The sequence below is a fragment of the Lipophrys pholis genome, assembly GCF_963383615.2.
Source record: "Lipophrys pholis genome assembly, chromosome: 16".
Lineage (NCBI taxonomy): Eukaryota > Metazoa > Chordata > Actinopteri > Blenniiformes > Blenniidae > Lipophrys > Lipophrys pholis.
In genome coordinates, this window is record NC_137634.1 from 3,707,009 (window position 1) to 3,730,273 (window position 23,265).

At 44.4% G+C, this 23,265-nt stretch overlaps 2 protein-coding genes across 5 annotated transcripts; one reads left to right on the forward strand and one right to left on the reverse strand.

Moving 5' to 3' along the window:
* Positions 1-1,602: 1,602 nt before the first annotated feature.
* On the reverse strand, positions 1,603-6,768 carry atg101 (autophagy related 101). Of its 4 annotated transcripts, none has more exons than XM_080483257.1 (3): positions 6,149-6,768; positions 4,356-4,763; positions 1,603-3,794 (listed from the first exon to the last, which is right to left on the reverse strand). In XM_080483257.1, exons 2-3 carry the CDS (start codon positions 4,605-4,607, stop codon positions 3,390-3,392), a joined length of 657 nt encoding a protein of 218 aa, XP_080339383.1. In that variant the 5' UTR covers positions 4,608-4,763; positions 6,149-6,768; the 3' UTR covers positions 1,603-3,389. The 4 variants fall into 4 exon arrangements, with proteins under 4 accessions (XP_080339383.1, XP_080339381.1, XP_080339380.1 ...); XM_080483255.1 differs by lacking the exon at positions 6,149-6,768 and adding an exon at positions 5,627-5,955; XM_080483254.1 differs by lacking the exon at positions 6,149-6,768 and adding an exon at positions 5,026-5,124.
* Positions 5,660-22,966, forward strand: c2cd2 (C2 calcium dependent domain containing 2). The gene is made up of 13 exons (XM_080483253.1): positions 5,660-6,492; positions 6,634-6,729; positions 8,720-8,839; positions 12,630-12,731; positions 13,665-13,781; positions 15,168-15,276; positions 16,537-16,645; positions 17,391-17,455; positions 17,564-17,679; positions 17,764-17,926; positions 18,942-19,183; positions 19,580-19,859; positions 21,345-22,966. Exons 1-13 carry the CDS (start codon positions 6,211-6,213, stop codon positions 21,563-21,565), a joined length of 2,022 nt encoding a protein of 673 aa, XP_080339379.1. The 5' UTR covers positions 5,660-6,210; the 3' UTR covers positions 21,566-22,966.
* The last annotated feature ends 299 nt before the right edge of the window (positions 22,967-23,265 follow it).

Consider the following 23,265-nt stretch of genomic DNA (forward strand, 5'->3'; position numbering starts at 1 on the left):
GGCGCGGGGGGGGGGGGGGGGGGCGGACGCCGTGTACCTTGTTTTCTCCGAGTGTGGACAAAGTGCTTTAAAGTTCAGTCAAAGAGTAGTGCTTTTGCTTTCGTATCCGATCTATCTCTCGGCGTGAGTGACAGCCCCTTCAGATAATATCGGTGGCCTCAACGATGTATCGAATATGCACTTTGTTTCCCGGTTCTGGAGCTGTCGTCGGGAGGTGTGTTGTGCGGGAGTCAGCCTGAGCATTCCTGTCTTCTCTCCTCGTAGAGTCTTATCTTGTGTTTACATCGTCTGTGGAGGACGACGGTTAGAACGCGACATTTATACCCGTTACACATGCAGATTCGTGCGAACGCTAACGTATCGAGGCGGACGATAATCTCGGTGGTGCAGAAGAACAGATCACATCAGATATAGTGGAAAACGAATACATCGGGCCACTTTCATTGTCAACTCGATGAGGCGTCACAATACATTTTCTAAGAGTTCTAAGATTTTCTACAAATGCGAGATATTTACTTTATTACAGACAGAGAGCGACATTTTTACTGCGTGAACAAATTCCAAAAGTCAGGCAGATTTAGATCTGAAATAGCTCGTGTAATTAAAACCCACACAGTTGAACGAGGGTTTTGCTGTCTGAAGGCGAATGACGATGAAACTTGTAAATGGCTCTGGGAAAATATCCATTTCTTTTTTTTTTTTTTTTAAATGTGCTCAGGCCATCAGAGAAACTAAAGAGACTGGGTTAACTTCTAAAATCCCACATAATGCCACTTATGTCCTCACCACACTACCTGCTGGGAATAATCTGGAATATTTATAGCAAAACGTGTGCTGTGGCTCCGTGCTGCAGATTCTGGGTGTATTTGAACAATGAAATTGTCAAGTGTTGAATTTAAACTCCCCAGTCAATAGTCGTACACTGATGGAGCTAAAAGAATTTGGTTGTTTATTAACAAAGCTTTACCGTGCTTTGATGGCCTTATGCAACTTTTTGGAGGGGGGGAAAAAAAAAAGGAAATCTTTTATTTTACGCAAAAGCACAACAGTTTCCGACGACTTACGACTCAGGCTTTCGGAGGTGGTGACGTCAAAGGGAGAGAAAGCAGATCTTTAATTCTCTGAATGGTAAAAGAGTTTCCTGCTTCCTTGAGATTTCTTATGAGAGATTGTGTTTTGATTGTGTTACAATTGTATTCTTGTACAAGTATATATTTCTGCTTCGGCTTGATGGGTTAGGACTTTGTTATGAGTTATTAGAAGTCCGGGAGTGCTGCGGGAGCGCGTTTCCCCGCCAAACGAGCGACTGGATCGGCATCAGGACGTGAAAACTCTCTGCAGAGATCCTGTATTGATAATAGTGCTCTTAATTTCCGACGGAAACTATTAGACTCGTGTACATGCAGGTGTTTGTATTCTGGATTTTGTACCGATTTTTTTGTTAGTAAACAGAAGTTTTATCTTTTTAGTATTCTCGTGCTCTCACTGCAATAATGAATATTTGTATCAGCATTGGTTGCATTGCCGTTGCTTTCCGAGACTTGCAGCTGTTTTTTGTGTTTAGGTTTTTCTACAGTTTTTTTTTTTTTTTTTTTTTTTTTTGTGCTTCATTTCTGTAATAAAGAGTAACAATGGAGTGAAAATACAGTCGTATTTGGTGCTGTTGGGATGACGTCATCTTTTTGTGTGAGACATCCAAATAAGGAATTTGAGCTCGGTTCAACTTTCACAGGCACCGAACTGGTTCACACAGTATTCTCATTTAATACACTTTGTGTTCCAGAGTAATCGGAGTATTCAAACCGAGGATTTCAAACCAAAACCAATCTCGCCGAGCCGTCAAGCAAACAATAAGAATTTCAAAGAAAACATTGATTTTTCAAACAAATTTCTCAATTTCACTGTTTTTTTTCCACCAGAACGCTTCATTAAAATTGACTTTATGTTGAGATTGTTGTTATTTTCCTTACTAATTGTTTGGTGTCACAAAAACATAGAAATTTTCATCATGTATACTCTGCACCACAACAAAGAAAAACTTTAAATTTAAAGGTTATTATGGCACCAGTTTACTCTCGATGTGTTTACGTGTGTGATGCCATTTGGACACCAGATAATGATGTAATTTAGCCATAAAAAGAGCAAAATAGAAAAGCATTTTAAATAATTGCTGCGAACAGTTGCAGAAATTTGAAAGTTGATGATTAGAGGTACGACAGTGGTAAATGCACATGGCGATTTTTACATTGAGGTTTGGATATATTTAAATATAGTACGAGGTGAATTGTTTGTATTTGTCTTCCAAACATCAAGACTGATTTTAACTTGAATAACATTAAAATGTTTTTGTTTGTTTCACTGAACAAATAGACAAATATTTAAGCCGCTACAGTTTAACTTGAATTAAGATATTTAACATTTACAGGAAGAAAAAATAAAAGATTTGCCGCGACGACGCTTCAGTAACATTTTGAACTATTTGGGATTGTTCAGGTCAAGAGAGATGAATGTCGCCATTGCAATAAAAATACATGTGGGAATGTATTTCTCATCTCATGGGGTCTTTTAATGAGATAAATGCTTTAATTGCTGTGAGGTAGAAACCAAAATTCTGAGACAAATGACAAAACTATTCTGTCATTTCTAAATACTTTAATAAACAAAGGCTGCCATTAACATTAGTTTTTATACAGTGAAGCTTCGATGCCGCCGTTTAAACCTTAACACTCTTAAAAAGCGCGTGTTCAGCAGCTACACAAGATGAAATCTACACGGTTTTAAATGTATTGACACACACTGATGAGGCACACATAAGCGTGTAAAAGGAAAGCACACACACACACGTGCACGCACGCACGCAGTGGTTTCCTGTTCCAGAGTCGCCGGGTGTTTTTCCAGCTCTTGGCCACCGTGACAGTTTGTGACTGGAAGCGAGGGAGTGAACTGAGGAAACGTTGCATTTAATTTGGAAAAATGGAAAAAGTGGAAATCCTGTCCTGCCCCACGTGTAAGGTCACCCCACAAACCTGCGGAAGTTTTTACACGGACGAGGAAATCTGGTCTCCAAGCCAAACCGGTTCTCTCAACACTTTTTAATCTGATTAAAAGTTGTGGAAGCAGTTGGTTTGTTTTTTTTCGACAAGCAGCAAGATTTATTGTAAAATGTACAGACGAGCATAATTCAGGACGCAACTTTCCATGTAATTAAAGTGTTCTCATTGGGGTTTTTATAACTTGCAGTTCAGAATCTTAAAAACAGAAACTCTTTAAAAATCAAAATGAAGAGGACATATTAGTGATTTAAGATTTTCAAGCAATTCAATAACAGACGTGACTGTACTCCAGCTGCTTGAGACGTGTGTGTGATCCTTATCCTGTGGACGGAGTCCTCACAGGGCCAGCGTGTCCTTGATCAGCCTCCTCATGGTGGTGCTGACGGAGGTGCCCAGCGTGTCGGTGATCTGGAAGGTGATTTTGTAAAGGTAGGGCTGGACGTCTTTGAGGGTGGTGTCGAACACATTGTCCACCTCGGACTGCGTGGGCATCTTGGGCAGGTACTCGTGGCGGTTGATGACCTCCACCACGTTGATGACCTTCTCGCCCAGCTTCTCGCCCACCTTCTCCCTGCAGATCTGCCTCTCCTGCTCGTTGGCCAGGTTGACCACGTTGACCTTGACGCTCCACACCTCCCAGGGGATGCACTCGTCGGAGAAGGGCCAGCGGGACTTCTTCTTCTGGTAGAACTCCAGGGAGATCTGTCCCATCCCGTCACTGCCCGAGTTGCTCAGGGCGTCCTGTAAACCGAATACATTTACCTCTGTGTTATAAGTTATTAAACTTCAGTGTGTTCATGTGTTTTTGGTTGTTTGTCTACTGCCTGCTACACACCGTGACTTTAACAATCTTGGCATTTATGTATTTGAGAGAAATCCCACCAAAAAGATTTTGTTTACATCCCACATACTGTTATTGACACATTTTGTCGCAAAGCTTACAGTTTTTCTTGGAGGCTAAATTCACCCCACCTCACTCTGATATATTTCCAGATGTAAATTTGGAATGGATATGTTGTTGAACATTGTCTATCATTTAACGTTTTGGGCCGCACGGTGGCGCAGTGGTCAGCGCTCTCGGGTTCCAATGCCGGCAAGGCCTAAACGCAGAGAAATATCACTGCTTTTTAAAACACCCAGGCACGTGTAAACGTGGCCTAAACTGAATTGAATGCGAGTGCGTTTGGGCCGCATTCGGCCCGCGGGCCTCGAGTTTGACAAATGTGACTGTAAACAAAGCAGGTCACGAGGCCGCCCAGCTTGTTGACAGTCCTCAACCACACGTCTACACCCCGACATTACCTTGAACTCGGACACGGCCTTCCTGATCACCCTGTCCAGCTCCTCTGAGGAAACCCTCACGAAGCTGAAGTCTATGAAGTCGCAGTCGATGTCCAGAGTTCCCACCGTGCCGATGGAGTAGGTGCCCTCCTTCTTGTAGTGAAACTTGCCGGTGCTGCGGTGCAGGAGGATGGTGTGCAGCAGGGCCAGCATGGACTCCTCCACCTGCCTCGCCTCCACCGTCACCTCGAGGACCTCCGAGCGACAATTCATGGTGAAGTCTGACTTGTGGTCATCGAGAAACGGCCGCTGTTTCGAATTGACTGGTTGCCCAGTGAACTGATGACCGACTTCCTTTAGGGACCGTGACAGATCTTAATAACTTGACAGAAATCCGGAGCTGCCTCGGCGAACGCCGTTTAACAGCATCTGCAATAGAGTATAATTGTGTGAGTGTTATTTTAACATCTGGAGTTACTAGCGGCTGTTTTAAGCAGCAACGACTGAAGCTAAAAGACGTCGGTCATCGGTTAACACGGACACAAGTCTTTCCGAAACACCGAAGCTAACACGGAGCTGCTGTTTATCACGCGAAATGACGTAATCAGTTTACCTCCACAAAAGTGCGAGGACAGTTTACCAGAGAGTAGTACAAAACGAAGAATCGCCTTATAAAATAAAAGTAACCTACTCATACGTGACTGTCAGGACGCAAAGCAGCGCGGTCGCTCGATGTTTGCTACAAACATGATGGCACGTCAGAGCAGCTGGAACACCTACGGAAAGTCACGTAGGACAAAATACCTATTCGACGACGCGTTTTCTTTAATTCATGTGTCTGACGTCTATCCCAGGAGTCCGTTTGATTAGGGTCCGAGCACTGACAGTGCATATTTTATTTTTTTCACTATTATTTTTCTTCCCCGATTTCTGACGCGTAGCTATTTCCACACAGACCCAAATGCAAATCAAAATGTGTGGAAGGTTCGGGAATAGTGTGCTATGACTTTTGTTGACGATTCGGCCGTTTACCGAACATAAAGTAAAAACAGAGGCACCTTTGACATCATTTCATCTGAACGCAGATGAAATGAATTTTCTAGTTTGGGATATATAAATATATGTATATTTTTTTAGTTTGGGATGTATGCTTACATTAACTAACTCTAAAAAGTCACACAATAAAAAAAAACCAATAACGCCATTTGGATTTTGGATTTATATTTCCCCATGTTCTTGTTTCACTTTATGGCCTTAGTTCGCGTTTTGCCGCGGTGCATTGTGGGACTTACAGTTTGTGCCACATATCCGTAACTTCGTCCAGTCCGACCGAGCCGACCAGTCCAGCGGGAAGGACCGGGAAGCACCGCTCCGTCCGCCTCCACCATGCCGCCCCCACAACCAGCCCCCGGGAAGCCTGGACACCTCCTGCCGGAGCACGACCGCACACTTTGCGGATAGGACGTTTTGGCGGAAACTTTGGCGACGCGGTGGCTCGTGAGGAATTGCTCGTTAAAGCGACCCGAGGCGAAGATTAGCCGACTGAGCTAACAGGCACGTCCATTGAGAGGAGGAGGAGGAGGAGGAGGAGGAGGAAGAAGAGTGTGTGTACTGTAACTGCAGGTTTATTTATTGAGAGGAGGAGTAAATACCTGCAGGTTTATCTCTCCCCACAGACTCTTAAACTTCTCTTCTGGGACTTTTGTTTTTCGTTTGTTTTTTTTGTTTTTTTCAATCGATGCTTGCTGCGCCGCAGCAGCATGGACGACAATGCGCCGATCAGAAGTGACCGATCGCCTTGAATTCCCACTTACTATGAGGTTTCCTGGTAGTTTCTCGGATCAGGCGTGCTGAGCCGCGGACCGCCGTGCAAAGGATGTCCGACTCGGAAAGTTCCAGTTCGTATCTCGGCGTGGAGGATCCGCAGTGGCTGTGCATGGTCACGCTGTTCGTGGCGTCCCTGGTCACTCTCGTACTGTATTTCGTACAGTATTTCCAGCACCGGGTGCTGGGGAGTGACCGGGGGCCCGGGGACGATGCCGGGGAGAAGGAGGAAGCGGCAGCCCTGCTGGGATGGGCGCTGTCACTGGAGAGCTGGAGGAGCCAGTGGAGGGGAGCCTGGTGCAGGGCTTTGAATGACGAGGCCAGGAGAAGAGGGGTAACTAACCTGATTACGCAATATACCTTCCAGTCTGATCACGAGAGACTCTTCTGACTTTGCTGCACACCTAAAGCACCTGTTTCAGGACAGATGCAGGCAGATCATTGCTCATCCAAAGTGTGTCTTCTCCCTCACCAGGGAGCAGTTCTGTTGTCATTTGAAGAGGATGGCCTCCAGGCGTCGGATCTCACAATCGGCCAAGTGTCCGGCTTCCAGAAGTCTGCCAGGAACAAGGTACAGATGAAACCTCCTTATCCATAAATGCATCTGCACTCTTTAAAAAAAAAGAAAGAAAATGTTTTATGGCCGTTCCTCTTTCTGGGTAGATGTCTTTATTCCTGGAAAGTGTCGTGACCTTAAATTTCCAGCTGAAATTATTATCTGGAAACATGTACGGTGTGGCATCGTCTTGTTTTTATTCTGCTTCCAGTGCTGCATTCATTTCACCCTGCAGCGGACACACACTCTCTGACTCATCTCCAGTGCAGATTTGGTACAGATATTCCTCCTATTAATTGAGATATGTCAAAGTAATCGGCTTAGTTTTGCTTTCAGAACTTCACACGCTCGTTCTGATTATTAAAATGCACCGCAAGTCAATATTTTTACCCAAATGAAGTCTACGAAACATTGATCCCTCTATTATCAGCCATAGAAACTGCTTCATGAAGTGTGTAAACTGCACTGGGAGGGTTTCTGTAGTCTTTTTTTTAATTTAATATTTTTATTCCGGAGGTCAGATAGGGATAGATTGATTGGCATGTGGCCGGCCTGGTTGGCTTTGTGGTGCTCTCACTGCACACTCAGCCCTTTCTTTGTGAGCATCAATGATATAGAGCGGAATACCAGGTGCTCTGTTGTTAAAATCTGTTGGGAGTTTGATGAACAGAGGCTTATTTTTACCGTCATGCTCTCTGTGTGTGTGTGTGTGTGTGTGTGTGTGTGTTTGTGCGCTCGTGCGTGCGTTTTTAAGAAGCTTACATAGCTGTCAAGCTCAGCACTAAGGAGGAGCGAGCTGGCCGACAGGAATGCACCAGCAAACTATGTTTACATTCAGCTTTCCACTTATAGTGAGCTGCTGCCGTGCCGGTTTCAAACACACGTAAACACGTTTCCATTACGAGGACACTTTCAAATTTCTACATTCTTTTCCCACAAAGGGTGATGTACTGTAATTGCACAGATGATGGAATATGCTTATAATGCCTTCAGGAGCGAGATCAGATGCTTTTCATTTTAATGTGAAACTCTGTTTAGCCAAGAGCGTAAAGTGTTTAGTCACGATGCAAATATTTAAACTGAAGCACGAGGTGCGCTCAGTCCACGCGTCTTTATTTCGCCTTTTAGTGGGAATTTCTCTGCAGCTTTAATTCACACAGGTAACGCCCACCAGGCAATGACAAAGTGATCATAACGTGTTTAAAGCATGAATTTATAACAAAGAGGCAATAAATGTCATGACATCATTCTGAGTCAGTCAGTGAGGTTGTTTTGTTTCCCAAAAAGCATGTTGAAACAAATCCAAGGCTCCAAAGACACTAATTTACTTCTTGTTTTTCCAAAAATCAACCTCATGAATAGTTCTGAAACAGAAAGTAAATGCCTCAAACATGAGCAACAGCAGGTGTCTTGACAAATGTTCAACTTTCCAGAGATTAAAAAAAATCAGACTGGATCATTTTAAAAGACTTTTGGAGCCGAGAAGATTTTCTGCTGAGGGTTAATAGTTATTAAACATTCAAATAGAAAGTGTTATCATGTGGACGGGCACTTTACCTGTGTGCATCCAAATGATTAAGGTTTGATATTTACTTATATTTAAGCTTGTATATCAAATGTTTTTGAGAATCAGAGCACTGAAGCAATGCTGGTGGTCTCCTGGTCATCAGATGTCACTTTAATAAGTAAAACACACATGATAATGTGCTGGAAGCCAAATGTGTGGCCCAACATTTGTAGAATTAGAGTTGCATATGGCATATTTGGCCAAGATATTGTTTTCATGAAGATTGGAGCTTCAAGAGCTCGGTCATTTGTTCTACTTGAGGCAAAACATTCTCTTTATTCATTATTAGTGAGGCATAACATTAAACTGAAGGTGCTAAACTTTACTTTTCTCTTGCTTGAACTTTAATAACCCCACGGAGATGCCCTCATGCTGGTGCTGTTTTTACATTATCGGTTCGTTTACGTCACACGGACGTCTCTCTGTCCCCCCCTACAGGTGGCTCGCTGCAGTGTGGTCGGCGAGGAGCTCCAGTTCTCCGTCAGCGCAGTCCCGACGGCCACGCCGACCGCAGATCCCTGTAAATACACCGTGTGTGTCGCTCCACTGGCGCTGCAGGTAAAGGCCCCGTGTTCGTAGGAGTGGCGTGTTTAACCAGAACGAAGCGGACTCGTCCCTTCCAGCTCGCTGCAGACGGAGTGCCGTCACTTTAGAAGACATTGCCGTTGGGTTTTATTGAACGTGATGTGCTGCCCAGCGTTGGCTCACTGCTGGCAGCGGCACCGGATGAAATAGTTGGAATATCTTTGTGCACTTGGCAAACGTCCCAAAGACCTCATTAACATCCCTGTTGGGCTCATTTCCAGGAAGGCAGTCAGGTTTGTAGGCATTCACATCAGTCGGGGGGGGGGGGGCCCTGCGGAGGATTGATGAAACGCTGCAGTTATGACACAAATGGCTTATGGATCCTTGTGCCTACCTGGAAATTAGACTCATTTATTTACTTTAGCATGCTCACTGCTCTCATTTGGAAACGGCAATGTGCTGCTGGATCTTTTCCAGGTTACCCAACACTCCATCCCACCTGGAGGTTCATGTTAAATTCTCATGAAGCTGTTGATCAGGGGCGTCGGACAAGATTTCACTCCAGAGCCCACAAACAGTCCAATTTCATCTTGAGAGGGCCAGACTGATAAAGTAGTGCCAGAATAACCTTTAAATTTGAACTTTAAAGTTTTGTATTTGTTGTGTCGCAGAGTATACGTGATGAAAATGTCTATATTTTCACCAAAGCCAAAGAATTACTACCAAGAATGACCACAATCTCACCATAAAGCCAATTTTAATGAAACCTTCTGCATTCTGCATGTTTTTACAAAACCGATTATCTCGATCACAAAAAAAATCGGTTTTCTTTAAAAATAATTTACAAATTCCTCAGTGGTTTGGCCGGATTGGAACCTCCTGCGGGCCGGTTTTGGCCCACAGGCCTCATGTTTGACACCCCTGCTGCTGAGGATTTATTGGGAAGTGGTTGGCTGCGGTCAGATTTTACCTCGCTCTCGGCTTCAGAGGGAAATCTTGGATGCGGCTGGATATATGAGCTAACCCAATTGTATTTAGGTTTATTTTTAAACCTTTAAGGTGCTTGTCACCTCCCTGAGCTCATTGTGCCATAAATACAACCCCAGTTAGAGGGCTAGGAGGCTAAAGTCAGGATTAGGCGAAGGGGTGCTTTTGTTTTGGTTGTGGATCAGTCGGCACTGCGCCGGCATGAAGGAAGCCTCTTTGTCTCAGTTTCACTCTCGCCGTTTGGCCTCGGTCTGGAAAAGTCAGAGGGGCCTTTTCAAATCCGCTGGATGGCTTGTCGGCTTTGTGACGGACGTCCCAGCTAGAACACTCCTGGCTGGTCATGCAGCGGTTGTGCGTGGAACAGGAACCCCGGGGGCATTTACACAACACAAACACAAAATAATACGGCGAGTACACAGAGGTGCGCCGCCGTGTGTACTTTGTCTTTGAACGCAGCACATGACCCGTCGCATGTGACGAGGGACACTCGGACGACACGTGTCCTCCCGGCGCAGTCTTCCTCTTCGAAATGCAAACGCACGATTTGCGTGTCGTGGCGGTGAGGCGATAACCATTTCTTGCCCCGCGCTGCACGCTGGAGTTGTAACTTTTCAAACTTAACCTTCCTGCATAAACTCATCCCGGCCTTATCGGCTGAGGCTGTGATGTCCTTTCAGGTCCATCTAAGCGCTGCTCTCGCTAACTGATGAGGCTTTTGTTTGGCATCACAGAGGCGCCTGTTCAGTCTCGGGGCGGAATCCAAGACATGCCGGGGCAGGACGGCCCGGCTCACTTATCTCCTTTCTCTCCTCTCTTTGTCAGCTGGAAGGCTTTGATTGTTCTGAATGTCTGGTAAACCAAAATAAACCAATCAGTGGTCATAATGGTAATAGATATCCCCATCAGATGGAGCTGTGCACACTTTAAAACCGTTTCCACATAAAAGCCTCATGAGCTGCAGACACGATTCGGACTTCAAGGTTCGCCGACAGAGGAAACGAGCAGCACGTTTCATACGTCCAGGTGTTGAGGGCAGTTCGAGAAAGCATCTAGTCAACATCCCTCAGTTTTTCATATCTTACTTTTATATCAATGTGGTTTGTTCGTAAAGATGAATTACCAGCCATAGGTCTTCAAATATGACTCATCAATGAGCTCCAATGTACAAGGTGTAAATCTCTGCCTATGTCATTTTCAAAAACTTCACTTTTCAGTGGCTTTGAGCACCGATGTCGTCTAAGTGGATCCTTAAACTCAAGCAACTTTTCTTGAACTTTGAACACAAACTCACTCTTCCTGGCGAAAACCCACACATTGGCAGGTAGAACATGCAAACTGCACACAGTAAAAGCTCGAGGGAGTGGAATTCAGCGCAGTCTCTCTCTAAGGCAACGGTGCTAACCACTGCTCCACAGTTCATTTAATGTAAGACAAGCTTTTTCTGTTCAAAAAGTGATGTTGTCTTGTATTGGAGGGCTGATATTTACCTCCTTATGCAGCACAGGGGTCTCAGAAACGAGCATCAACATGCCGGATGGGATTCAGACGCCTCAAACATCGACTGTGTGCTTTGAACAGAATCTCCAGGATGTGGAAGTCGTAGTTGACAAACTGTTTGAACGTTTTAAAATATTTGGATCAGTGAGGGTGTATGATGGGAGGAGCAGGCGGAACCGAAGCACGAGAGCGAGAATAGCTGGAGGGAAACTGTATATGAAACATCAACACAAGATTAGCCTTGTAAGAAGAGAGGTCACCTTAAAATCAGCATTGGCTTGTATTCTGAACAATCAGGTACTTGTCATGAATTATTTTCACTGACCGATGATTATTACAAATCTTTCTGCACTTTATACTCTGACGTCTTCCCGCCTCTGAGTGACGGTGGCGATTCAGCTGCTGACCGAAGCTCTCATCACAGTATCACACACAGAACAAGCCTGGTGACTGTTTGGAGGAATCACAAGTGGTGCACAGCTGACACCGTGAGTTCAGCTAATGTACGAGAGTCACTTTCTGCTGAAGTCCTAACAATTCTAAAGCCACAGGTAATCTAAAGAAATAACCCCCCAAGATAGTTTGTTATACTTTAAACTTTGATTTAAAAAAAAAAATCATCTTTAAGGGCTTATGAGAATTAAAGCAGCTAAACTGATGAAAAAGACTGTATTAAACAATACATTTAAAATGTTCATCCTGAAATACAATCAGTAATATAGTAAATTTCAGTATTTTTGTTTGGTTCAAATGTGCTTAAAATGACCATAATCCTATCTGTAAAACCAATAATGTTTTTACTTTTAAGAATCAGCCTTCGATCTGCAATATATGGAGACAACAAGAGTGTTTTTGACAACAAAGTACAGAACTTGTAGTCGGCGTCTCGTCCTCCGGATACAATCACAAATCCTGATGTTTGATGCGTCTGCGTATCACATTTTCACTTTTTTTGTTTCATCCCTATTTCTAGGACAAAAGGTCTGTCTTGTATTCAGACTATTGGAGTATTTAAAGTACTTTTAACATAAACGTGTAGTTCCACGAAGCCCAGGAATATGTTCATGCCTCTTGTAACCCACCAGCAGCCGTCTTCTCTGGCACCTGCTCTCGTAAGCTTTTCCTTCCAATTCATTTCTTCACTCGAGACATGAATCACACTTGCAAATTAGGTTCTAACATGCAACAGAGGCCCAGAAGAATGTGTTCAGGATGTCTTTCAAGGTTCAGGAAGTCTAATCTCGTTAATCTGACAGTTTGAGCATGAACGGTTGAGGTTGTACGTTCAGTCTCGTTTAAAGAAACGTTTTTGAGTCATTAAGTATGTTGTGTTCCTCAGCTTCATCTACGCATGCAAGAGGCTGGGGACGAGGTCAAGGTGAGCTGGGACGTGTCTCAGCTGGAGGCGGGGGAGCTGCAGGTGACGCCCGCCTTCATCCAGGTAAACTTCAGAGGTCGGAGATCTCTGAGAGAAGTACATGCACAAAGTTTTTGCTCTATTTTAAGTCGAAAAAATCCTTGTGATTTACTTTACTTCATCTTTTTTATTGTGAGGTTGTACTTAAAACCTACATGGGCACAGACATAACATGCAAACTCACAAAGAAAATGAAGGCATGTGTGGAGTTGCTTGTTTTAAAAGTACCGTGAAACTCTTGAAGCAGAGTTCTCAAACTGATCGTCTTTGAGGAGCCACATGCAGCCCAATTTCATCTTGAGTGGGCCAGAACAGTAGAATAGTGCCATAATACCTTTAATTTAAAGTATTTTATTTGTTGAGTCACGGAGTATACGTGATGAAAAAGTCGAAAACGATTACTACCAAAAACTACTACAATCTCAACATGAAGCCAAGTTTAATGAAACCTTCCTTTGCAAAATGCAGTAGAATGTCCAGAAACCTTCTCCTCTGGCTGTTGCATTATGGGTGTTTTTACAAACTCATCCTGACAACCAGGTCGCTCACTTTGAAGCCGATATCTGAGCTCGGGTCTCAGCGTTGTGTTGTGGGCCTTATGTTTGACATGCCCGTCTTAAAGAAATACATTTATTTCTTAAAACATGGTCGTATTTGGATTATTGTAGTAAAATCATGCAAATGAACATGCAAACTCCCCCCAAAGCAGGCTGGTGAAAGCCTAGAGTGTTGACCAAGACACCCCAGTTCCTCTCAGCAAATGCAAAGAACTCTTACGTGAGTGTTTGATGCCCTGCTGTTAGCAGGTAGCTTTCTAGAAAAAGATGATCACGTTTAATAGGCTGATTTGTTTGGTTCCGACTTGAGAAGGTTAAAGTGATGTTCTTGGAGTCACGTTTCCAGTTCAACACCATGAGCATTGAGCGTGTGCATGACCTGTCTGATACGATCCGTCAGGAGCGCCCCGGCGCCTGCAGCGTGGCCGCCGTGGAGGAGGAGCTGAGGCAGCTGTTATGTGCGAGCCGTCCCTCCGTGCTGCTGAGCTGCCGGCCCGCTCAGCCCTCGGAGGTCAAGGTGAGAGCGGAGGTCGTGGATGCTGCCAGGCAGACATCACCAGACTGCAGAACAAACACAACTGTGGCAGGGAATGGGGATCAGCTAAAAAACAAGAAAAGTCAATAAACTGACCTTGATTAGGATGAGATGGACGCGTATCGATGCAGATTGCATGAGAACAGGCCGTTTCACTCAGACAACACATAATAATGGTTATTTATACAGCACAAGAGTTAGATTAACGTTTGCTCTACAATCACTCCTAAAATATATATATATATATATTTTTTTTTAAACGTCTTTCTATTTCAACTCCATGTATTCAGTGTGTATACAGTAAACATACAGCCTGTCTGGGTCTACACGTTTAACAACAAAAGAAAGATATTCTCTTCATCCAACATAGTGTCTGATTGCCATCATGACTTTAAGATTGAATTCCAGTTTGTTAAAGAAAACATCCGGCAGGTTTCCTCCTTTGCATTAACAAACTTCAGGTTTCACGTGACTTAAAGATGTTTGATTAAATGTTTACAGATGCTTATCAGAAGTCAACAGTTCTATCTCCTGGAGTCTGTTTGCAGATTAGAACAGAAGAACTGAGCCCCTACGGGAGGAGACAGTCGGGACCCGTTTACATGTTTTGAAGTGAAAACCCTTTTTTTAAGGAGTCACTGAAAATGCAACTTTTTGAAAACGCTGCTTCTGCGCATGTGTGCCGGCCGGATCAGCCCATTAATACCATCTATGATTCTTTCAAAATGGAAACAACTCTTCTTTTGTTATTGGACAAAATCTATTGTGGCCACACATACAGTAGTATGTATGTAGTATGTATGTAATATGTATGTAGTACATTTTCAAGTCCACCCCCAAAGCTTTATTTTCGATGAGAATTTCTCTCCATACACTCTCTGTTTAACTGTCACACTGCAAAGATTAAAGCGTCTACCATCCATTATTCGCCACAAAACTCCAAACTTCAAGGTCCTTGAGTTGTTGTAAGAGGCTGTATTGTTTCCAATGACTCGGCAAAGACCAGAGTCGTCGATACTCTCAGTCAGCCAAGTATGAAGATCCACAAGAATTAGATCCGCTGTTCAAATTCAAAGAGCTTGTAATTGTCATTTCTGATGTGAATTCCATACAGAATAGTCTTGTGATGTGAATCATCCGAGGTCAAGGTCTCGCCAATGGAGATTTTGCATTAGAAAACTTCTTGTCTGGGTTGCTAGTTTCAGTTCAACTGGGCTGGTGTGTCTTCAGTGTCGGGACACGTCGTGGTGAAACACTAAACAAAAATGGTCAAACGGCCTTCGATTGTCTCTAAAACGTGGGATGTTGCACAACTCGGACCCAAAATGTTGAAAACCTGCATTTATTGGGTTTGAATTCTCTCAACAGGACCTTCACAACAAAGTGGTGTCGCCGCCAAAGCCCCCCCGCGCCCACGACTGGAAGCTGCTAGTGAAAAACATCCGAGTCACCCTCAGTCAGGAGGACGAAGCTGCAGGTCTGCAAAACATCCACGTGTCTCTTTTATATGTCCCACCTGATTAGAACGTTTCTCCTACGAAATGAGATTTGTGTAATACGAGTCTCGTGAGGGACTAGTCTTTTATTTTGAAAAACAAAAAATACATTTTGTATTTATTTTGACAGGGAGAGACTTGCAGTAGTGACGTCCCTGACGCATACCTGTCAAAAGTATTTCATGGTAACTGTGATTCGATTGGGTTCAGGTATTTCTTACATGATAAAAGGCAGAACACTGTTGAGGAATATTAATGATGCACGTCCGTCTTCGTCACCACACCCAGTGTGTGCGGCACAGACAGTGATCAGAAGTGAAAACACTGCGGCGGAGTGTCGTCAGACAGTGGACTGCAGGATGAGTGGTTGTCGGGATCCAACCTTCACGTCACCCACAACTACTTTGTTTGGGTAAATTCTGCGCTGAGTCATGCAGTAATTGTGAGTCAGCAGCTGTCGGGAGTCCCAGACATTCTCTTTCACTATTCTGCTGAACACGTAGCGTCGCGCTGCGGAGACGTGACGCAGCAGTCTGCGCTCTGAATGTCTTCCTCCATTAAAGTGAAGAGCAGCTCTCCTGGCTGGACGTCCTGCGGGGCTGAAGCAGGGCTGCCGAGGAGGACGAGGCTCAGGTTGTTGCTGACATGAACACAGCGACTGACTGAACTAATCCACTACAGTTCAAAGTACAAAACAAAAGTGTCCCCTGACCGATGCACGACGTTTCCCCTCTGCAGTGCACGCTGATCTCTATCCTATCTATCTGTCTTTTGTATTTAAATTCCGGGTCGTGAGAGGACGGCGCGATGCCAACTGACTGCAGACAAACGTGTGGACATGTCATCAGGACAAACACAGAGAGGAACAACCACACACACTCACATTCACTTCCTACGGACGATTTAGAGCCAATGATTTGCCTCGAATACAAAATGTCTTTTTAAACTGAGGGAGGAAACAGGAGTACTTATTGAAAACTTATGCAAAAACAACACTTACAGATGCAAACGACACACACAGGTAAACTACACACACACGCACAGATTCCACATGTCAGAGTGCTTAACCACCACATTTCAGTTTTAAAGCTTGTTCTATAAATCACTTCATTAACTCTCTGGATTTTTGACTGAAGTTGCTTTTGAATGACCCGTCGTCTCAGTTTTTACGTTTTTTTTTTTTTTTTAATCTTTTCTAATCTTGCGCCACTGACGGATGAATGTATTTCTGCTGTTTGTAGGCAGCGTGAATCCTCTGTGTGTCCTGCAGCTGGATGATCCTCCGCAGAAGTTCAACACTTCTGCTGTGAAGAACGGCTCCAGTCCTGCCTGGGACCAGCCCTTCATCTTGTGAGTTTGACTGCAGACATCCTCGCTGGTCCCCACGGAGAACACATTTATTCTTATTTCAACTACAGATTACTCATGAAACATACTGTACATACTTTTTCAGATCGCGATTTTTCATTTTAAATCACAGATTTTTCATAACTCTTACTCCTAATCAGTTGTTGTCCTCGGTAACGTCTTAATATGCGAATTAAAACGCTAGTAAAATGCTTTTCTTTTTTTTTTAATCTACAGTGCTACTAACTACACCTCATCCACTCCAGTTACAGGTTTAAACAGTGATAAGTTAAAACGGCTCAAATCTCCCAGTAAATTCACTCATTGTGTTTTTTTTTATTAAGGCTCATAGATTCATGGATGTTTTCTTTGTTTCATTAGTCGTAAAGTTGTGTTTTATATAATGAATTGAGTAAATGGAGTTAAGAAACAAATGTGTAACGATACCAAAGCAAAGTCCAGGGTTTGTGTCAATAGATGCGTAAACGTCTTAGTCACCACATTTCATTTTCACGATGTAATGGCAGGTAATCATCGTAAAACCTGAGGATTTGTCCACACTTGCTTCAGTTCTTCAGAATATAAAAGCATGTACACACACGTCACTGTGTTTGGGGACTTTTTCGTTTCCTGGAATTCACACGCGGTTCCAGTAATGGTCAACGTGACGAGAGGAATAGTAGAAACCTGTAACTGATTCATCAAAGTGTTGAAACCGGGTCTGAATCGGAGCGTTTCTTCCCTCCAGTGAGCTGAACGGACGATCAAAGGAGCTCAGTATCCAGGTGCTGAATGAGGGACGGCCTGCAGAGAGTAAGAGCTGCCCGTTTGTCTGTCGCCGTGAACACGGGGCTTTTTGTTCCACAACCTGGGACTGTCGGGTGATTTGGCGCCAACGTCGGTGCGTTTCTCCTCTCCCAGGTTCACTACTGGGTCGGGTGTCGGTGCCTTTTGATCTGGTGAAGAAGCAGCCCAAAGGACAGCAAACGCTCGCACTCGTGACCAAAGATGGAGTGACCGGATCGCTGACTACCGACGTAAAGCCCCGTCACGCCTCCTTTAGTGTCGTCCGATTTTCTTTCCTGGAGTCCTCATGGGTGTGAACGTGTTGTGTTTCCCAGTTTACCTACCTGGAGCCCAGCGAGGTGAGGTCCTGGCAGCCCCCCACCCCGGCCTCCTGTAAGAAGGTGGAGATGGACCGGACGGTCATGCCCTGTGGCACCGTGGTCACCACCATCACCGCCGTGAAGAGCAAGCCGGGCCGGCCGCTCCCGCTCAACCTAGGTAGACGCAGAAGAAATGTTAGACAAGCAAAGTTACAGCAGCACGATTTATCACCTCACCTCGTCAATAAAAGAAACACAGATTGGTAATAGTTCATGAAGCAGCAATGATTGTATGGATGCAGCTTCAGGATTTAACTATAATTACATCAAGTAAAATGTTAATGTTGTATTCAGTCTGAACTGGATTGTAAATCAAATCCTCACACAGCAAAGTTGCTTTGCTGTCGATGAGAAATCCTCATTTCATATGATCCACACTTCCTGTATTGATACATTTAGGTTTCTGATTGGTTATACTCCTCCTTGTTAAGCCGTCACATTTACAGATCAGTTCATCTTTAAAGTACTAATGTGCATTAAGTTTTAAACCCGTGCATTATTGGATTATCAAAGAGCGATGTGCTGATTCTCTCGACAGCTAATTATTATGAAACGGTCTCATTCAGTGCAGCATCTGAAATTCAGCATGGATCTACGGGAAGGAAAAGGAGGGAACTTGATGTGAATGATGCTTAATAATTCTGTTTGTCGATTATTTGGCACTGATATGAAGATGATTGAATAACAAGACTTTATATCAACGTTATGAGATTTCAGATTTTATTTGTCTTTAGTAAGAAAACAAAGGTAAATTCTAAGATCACGGTATTTGTATTAGAGTTTCATCTCAAGAGGCACGTTGACAGTTTCATCTTGTGCTTGAACAGATCATGAAAACAGTATTTTCAGAAACATTAACAACTCAATACTTCTGACGTTGTCGTCGTTATATAAACTGACTCGGGTTCAGAGAGATTTCTGATTGATGTCCAGTAAAAACACTTTGAATTTGGCGGAGAAGGTTCCAGGTTTGTCTTTGACATTTATCCAGAAGAGACTCGTCTGCATTCCTCCTGGATGTAGAATCAATAAACGCCTGAGATTTCAAATGGTCAGTTTGTACAATCGTATTTAAACAACACTGTCTTTCTCAAGTGTAAAATCAAACCCGTCGTCCCTATTGCTTCCTGCAGACCCCACCCAGAGGCCGCCGGTCGTCAAGCCCAAGCTGGCGGAGCGCCGCGTCTCCGAGCAGGGCTCCATGCTGAGCGGCACCGTCAGCAAGGCGCTGTCCTCCTCCGACACCGAGCTGCTGATGCTCAACGGGACCGACCCCGTGGCCGAGGCCGCCATCAGGCAGCTGCACCAGTCCGCCAAGCAGAAGCTCAAGTCCCCCGTGAAGAAGAGCACCATCATCATCTCGGGCATCGCTAAAGTAAGCGGGGAGCCTTCAACACGTCAAGAAGAGAAGATCAGTCTTATGATATCTGCCCCTTTATCTTACAATCTTTAATCAATATTTTTAATGTCCAACTTTCTAAATATTTCTAGTTTTATATATACTTTTGAGTCCCGGGTTTTTTAGTTGTTGTTTTTATTTTAGCCAACAAATGTATTGATTTCGTGAATTTCTAAAACAAGTTCCTAGTTTAAATCACAAACAATTATGATTTTTTTGTGTGAAGAATTAGAAATATAAGGAGATATTTGTAACGCGCTTTGCACTGGGAGGAAAACATTTGTCACCATCGTGTTTTACAGTCTGCAGTGTAGAAGGATGAAATAACCAGATCCTGAATTCTTCAATTACAAAAAAAATAATTTTTCCCAGACGCCGTTGTCTCAGGATGACGAGCTGGCTCTGATGGCGGGCTACGCCGCGGCGATGGACGCCTCCATGTCGGAAGGCGGCTCCTCCCAGGACGTGACCACGGCTGCCGCGGCGTCGGGGAGCAGCAGCAGCAGCCCCCCGGATGGCTCGGAGCCGCTGGGGGGACCCGGCGGGATCGGCCGGCCGCCTTCGGACTTGGAGAACCCGGCCGGGGAGGAGCTGGACCACACCTCGCTCTCCATGTGCGTGTCGGAGGCCGCCAGCTGCAAGAAGAGGCGGGGTGAGACGCCACGCACTTCCTGTGTTTCCTCTAATGCCTTCCTCCCTCCGTCTGTTGCTTCTCAGTGATGCTCTCTGTTTTGTTTTCTCTCTCCTCTCTTTTCACTGTTTGGACTTTAGAGGAAAGCCGAGCTAAACACACACTAAGTCCTGATGAGTAAGTCACTCGTTAGTCACCTGTAGAGAAATCGCTGCTCTGTGTAGTTTCTGTCGTAGACTAGATAAACAGCGAGTCCCAAACAGAAATTGTTAAATCTGCTGTAAATTACCTCAATATTAGAGCCTTTAGTTTGTAATTGTAGAGATTAATGCAAGTACTGTCACCACAGTAGATTATTCAGTCTTATCGGGAGAAAAGTAGATACTTATGTCTGTTCACAGGAATAATTATTTTATTTTCAGTTGTTAAGAGTTTAACTTTGGCTCCTATTCGTTTTTTAATTGTTTTTATAGTTTTACTGACTCAAATTCATTCGGAGCTTTTCTGTGTGTCTGTTGGATCAAGCTGCTGCCTTTACCAGGACTCTCCCTATTTCTGTATAAAATCAATAATGAACAAACTGCACCATAATACAAACATCTCAGAACTAATCAACACAGTAGAATTTACTAAACGTTGATCCGAGACGTGTTGAATATCAACCATCCCTAGTTTTAGTAGTTTATTATAGTTTTGTAGTTTTAGGCCCCCGTTCACACGACAATTCTTTTCAAGTGAAAGCAGCAGTGCTCCAAGTCATTCAAAACGACTCCCAAGGTGGAACTTTTCGATAATGCTCCAATTCAGTCGTCGTGGAAACGGGGGGAGGAGGGGGGGTGACAACTTTTGTGAAACGCTGCTACTGTGCATGTGCGCTACGGCCGTAGCAAATAGTTCTGCTGCACATGCATGTAAATAAACAATAACAACAATGTTTGAGTTTTATTCTTCTTGGACTTGGTGGTTTTATAGTTGAGCGTTTCCAAGAATAACAATCCAACCTGGTCTTCTGTCCACTAGAACGTGTAATTACTCGCCATTGTTAAGGTTTATAGTGTATTGTTCTCTGCATGCATGCATGAAGGTGTGTGGTTTCTATCCAAAAAAACAACACCGCCACCTTATGGTCTGGCAGGCAAACTACATTGTTTTCAGTGTTTCTACCATTTCCGTGTGAACGGACAAAGTTTTCACAATGTCGGCCGTGTAAACGCAAAACGTTTCGGAAATATAAACGATGCGTTGAGTCGTTGTCGCGTAAACGGAGTGTTGGTCTGATTTAATCCTCACATTGAGAATCACCTGAAGCTGGAAGAAGGACGAGGCGGCTGCTCTCACATGGTGCGCTTGGTATTTCTTCAATCGATCAAACGGTTTAAACTGTCCAAACCTTTTCTACACGCAGGATTAGCAGTGGAGAAATGCCGGGTTGCTCTTTTATTTTTACCTCTGCTGTACCTTGTCTCAGGTGTAACTGAACCCCCCCCCCCTCTCTCTCCGCTACAGGCAGCTTCCTGCAGAAGAGCGCCAAGCTCTTCTTCCGCCGCCGCCACCAGCGCAAAGACCCGGGGATGAGCCAGTCGCACAACGACCTGGTGTACCTGGAGTCGCCGGCGGCGGTGGAGCGGGCCAGCCGGACCGCCACGCTCAGCCGCCTGCTCAGCCGCAGGAGTAAGAACAAGAGCCGAGCCAACGGCTCCGCCGCCATGGGGGAGCCTCACGCGTGACGCCCTGCATCCCCCCCCCCCCCCCCCCCCCCCCCGCCTCCGCTTTGTTCACCTCAGTCCCACAACAAATGCCATCATCACCTCAGAGCTGCTCCGGCAAACGACCCCCACTCCCCCTCCCCCAAGCTAACCTCCACCCACCCCGGGAAGGTGGAGCGGGTGGAGAGAGAGAGAGAGCTTCCTAAACCAAGCAGGTTTTGTCTTCGTGTGCGGATGAGGAACACGTCCCGTTCCGGCTTGACGGCACACGGAGAACATCACTTTGCATGTTTCTTTTTATCGGATTTAATGCAGCATTTTTGAAAACGTTGAAGTGCTTTTAAGGCCTCGCCGCCGCTCTTTACCTCAGCGGGGGAGGGAAGGGGGGGACCCGGACCAAAGACAGAGAGAAGCAGAGTGTTTGTATGATTTGCACACTTTTAGCAGCTTTCATGTCACACAGTGCAATGACAGGAGCGACTCTTGTGATGGAGACTCTCCTTTACGTAAAGGGAGACGATCTTCTGGCTGCAACGCCGGGAGAATTAACACGACTACTTTTTGACACTAATGTTATGAAATCACATGAAATTCTCACCAGTGATACCAAATTATCTTATTGTGTGTGTGTGTGTGTGTGTGTGTTGAAAAGCTGCAGAGCTATCAAAAGAAGTCAGCCTTGCGTCACAAAAAAGATTAAATTAAAAAAAAAAAGGCCATTTTCTGCTTCCTGCAGTGTTTGAATCTATATGCAACTTTCTCCTTTGTCTTCCTGAACGATATCAGCGGGTTGTTTAAAGGGAGCCCACAGAACCTTTTAATCCAGGGATTAATGGAACTGCGTTCCCCTTCCCACACGTGAACACCTTCGGGAGCAGCCAGTTCCTTTTCTTCTTTTGTTTTTCCTTTCAAACCAGCTGACGATTGTATTTTTCTGTGAGCAGCTTGTGTTTTCAGGACGTCTTGTTAAGTTATTCCAGCAGCGGAAAGAGCCGACCGGTTGCCTTACGAGTTTACTTTTGGACGAAGTTTTCTGGACTGGATCTTCAGCGTGTCTCCGCCTATGCACATATCCCGAGTGTTTACACCACCAGACTACCTGAGAGTTACAAACACTCCTCTGCAGATGCAGTGTGAACGGTGGCGTTCTCTATCTAAACCAGGGTGTTTTGATCCACGATCATCCAAAATAACAAAAAAATAAGTGGAATGGCCTCAATCAGGTGGATAAAATCATGTTTTGGAGCACGAGCTACCTGCAGCCTGCACCCAGTAGGGCTGTAAGTGATTAACGAACTGCTCCCTGATGTGTTGTTTTTTTTTTTTTTTTTTTAATGGCATCTGCTCTGTACACAGAAAGTGTGGTTTCCCTACAGGGACTGTAACTAACATTCATTTTCAGCAATAAATACTGAATACCTGAGTCTGTGGTGGCACTTTATGCGTAAATAATGTCATTGGTCAAAGGATTTCTGTCGATAGTTTCTGCTTCTGCTCACATCTCCAGAAGAAATGCTCTGATTTTAAATCCTACACACACTGCCGTCCCTCCAGTTTGAACTCCAGCTGACTTTTTTAATATATACGTATATATATAAAATTATTGGCTTTTGAAAAGTGCTGATTTCTCGATTCAGTTAAAACAAAAATGACTTTTACAGAATGAAAAGTTCAGCAGATTAGTTTTGCACTTTGGCTGCTGACTTAAGTTTTTTAGAAAT

Coding starts and splice junctions, on each gene's coding strand:
- atg101 (XM_080483257.1), bottom strand. CDS start 4,607: ATGAATTGTCGCTCGGAGGTCCTCGAGGTGACGGTGGAGGCGAGGCAG. Junction 3,795..4,355: donor AGGCCGTGTCCGAGTTCAAG/GTAATGTCGGGG, acceptor TTCGGTTTACAG/GACGCCCTGAGCAACTCGGG.
- c2cd2 (XM_080483253.1), top strand. CDS start 6,211: ATGTCCGACTCGGAAAGTTCCAGTTCGTATCTCGGCGTGGAGGATCCG. Junction 8,840..12,629: donor TCGCTCCACTGGCGCTGCAG/GTAAAGGCCCCG, acceptor TGTGTTCCTCAG/CTTCATCTACGCATGCAAGA. Junction 12,732..13,664: donor TGACGCCCGCCTTCATCCAG/GTAAACTTCAGA, acceptor ACGATCCGTCAG/GAGCGCCCCGGCGCCTGCAG.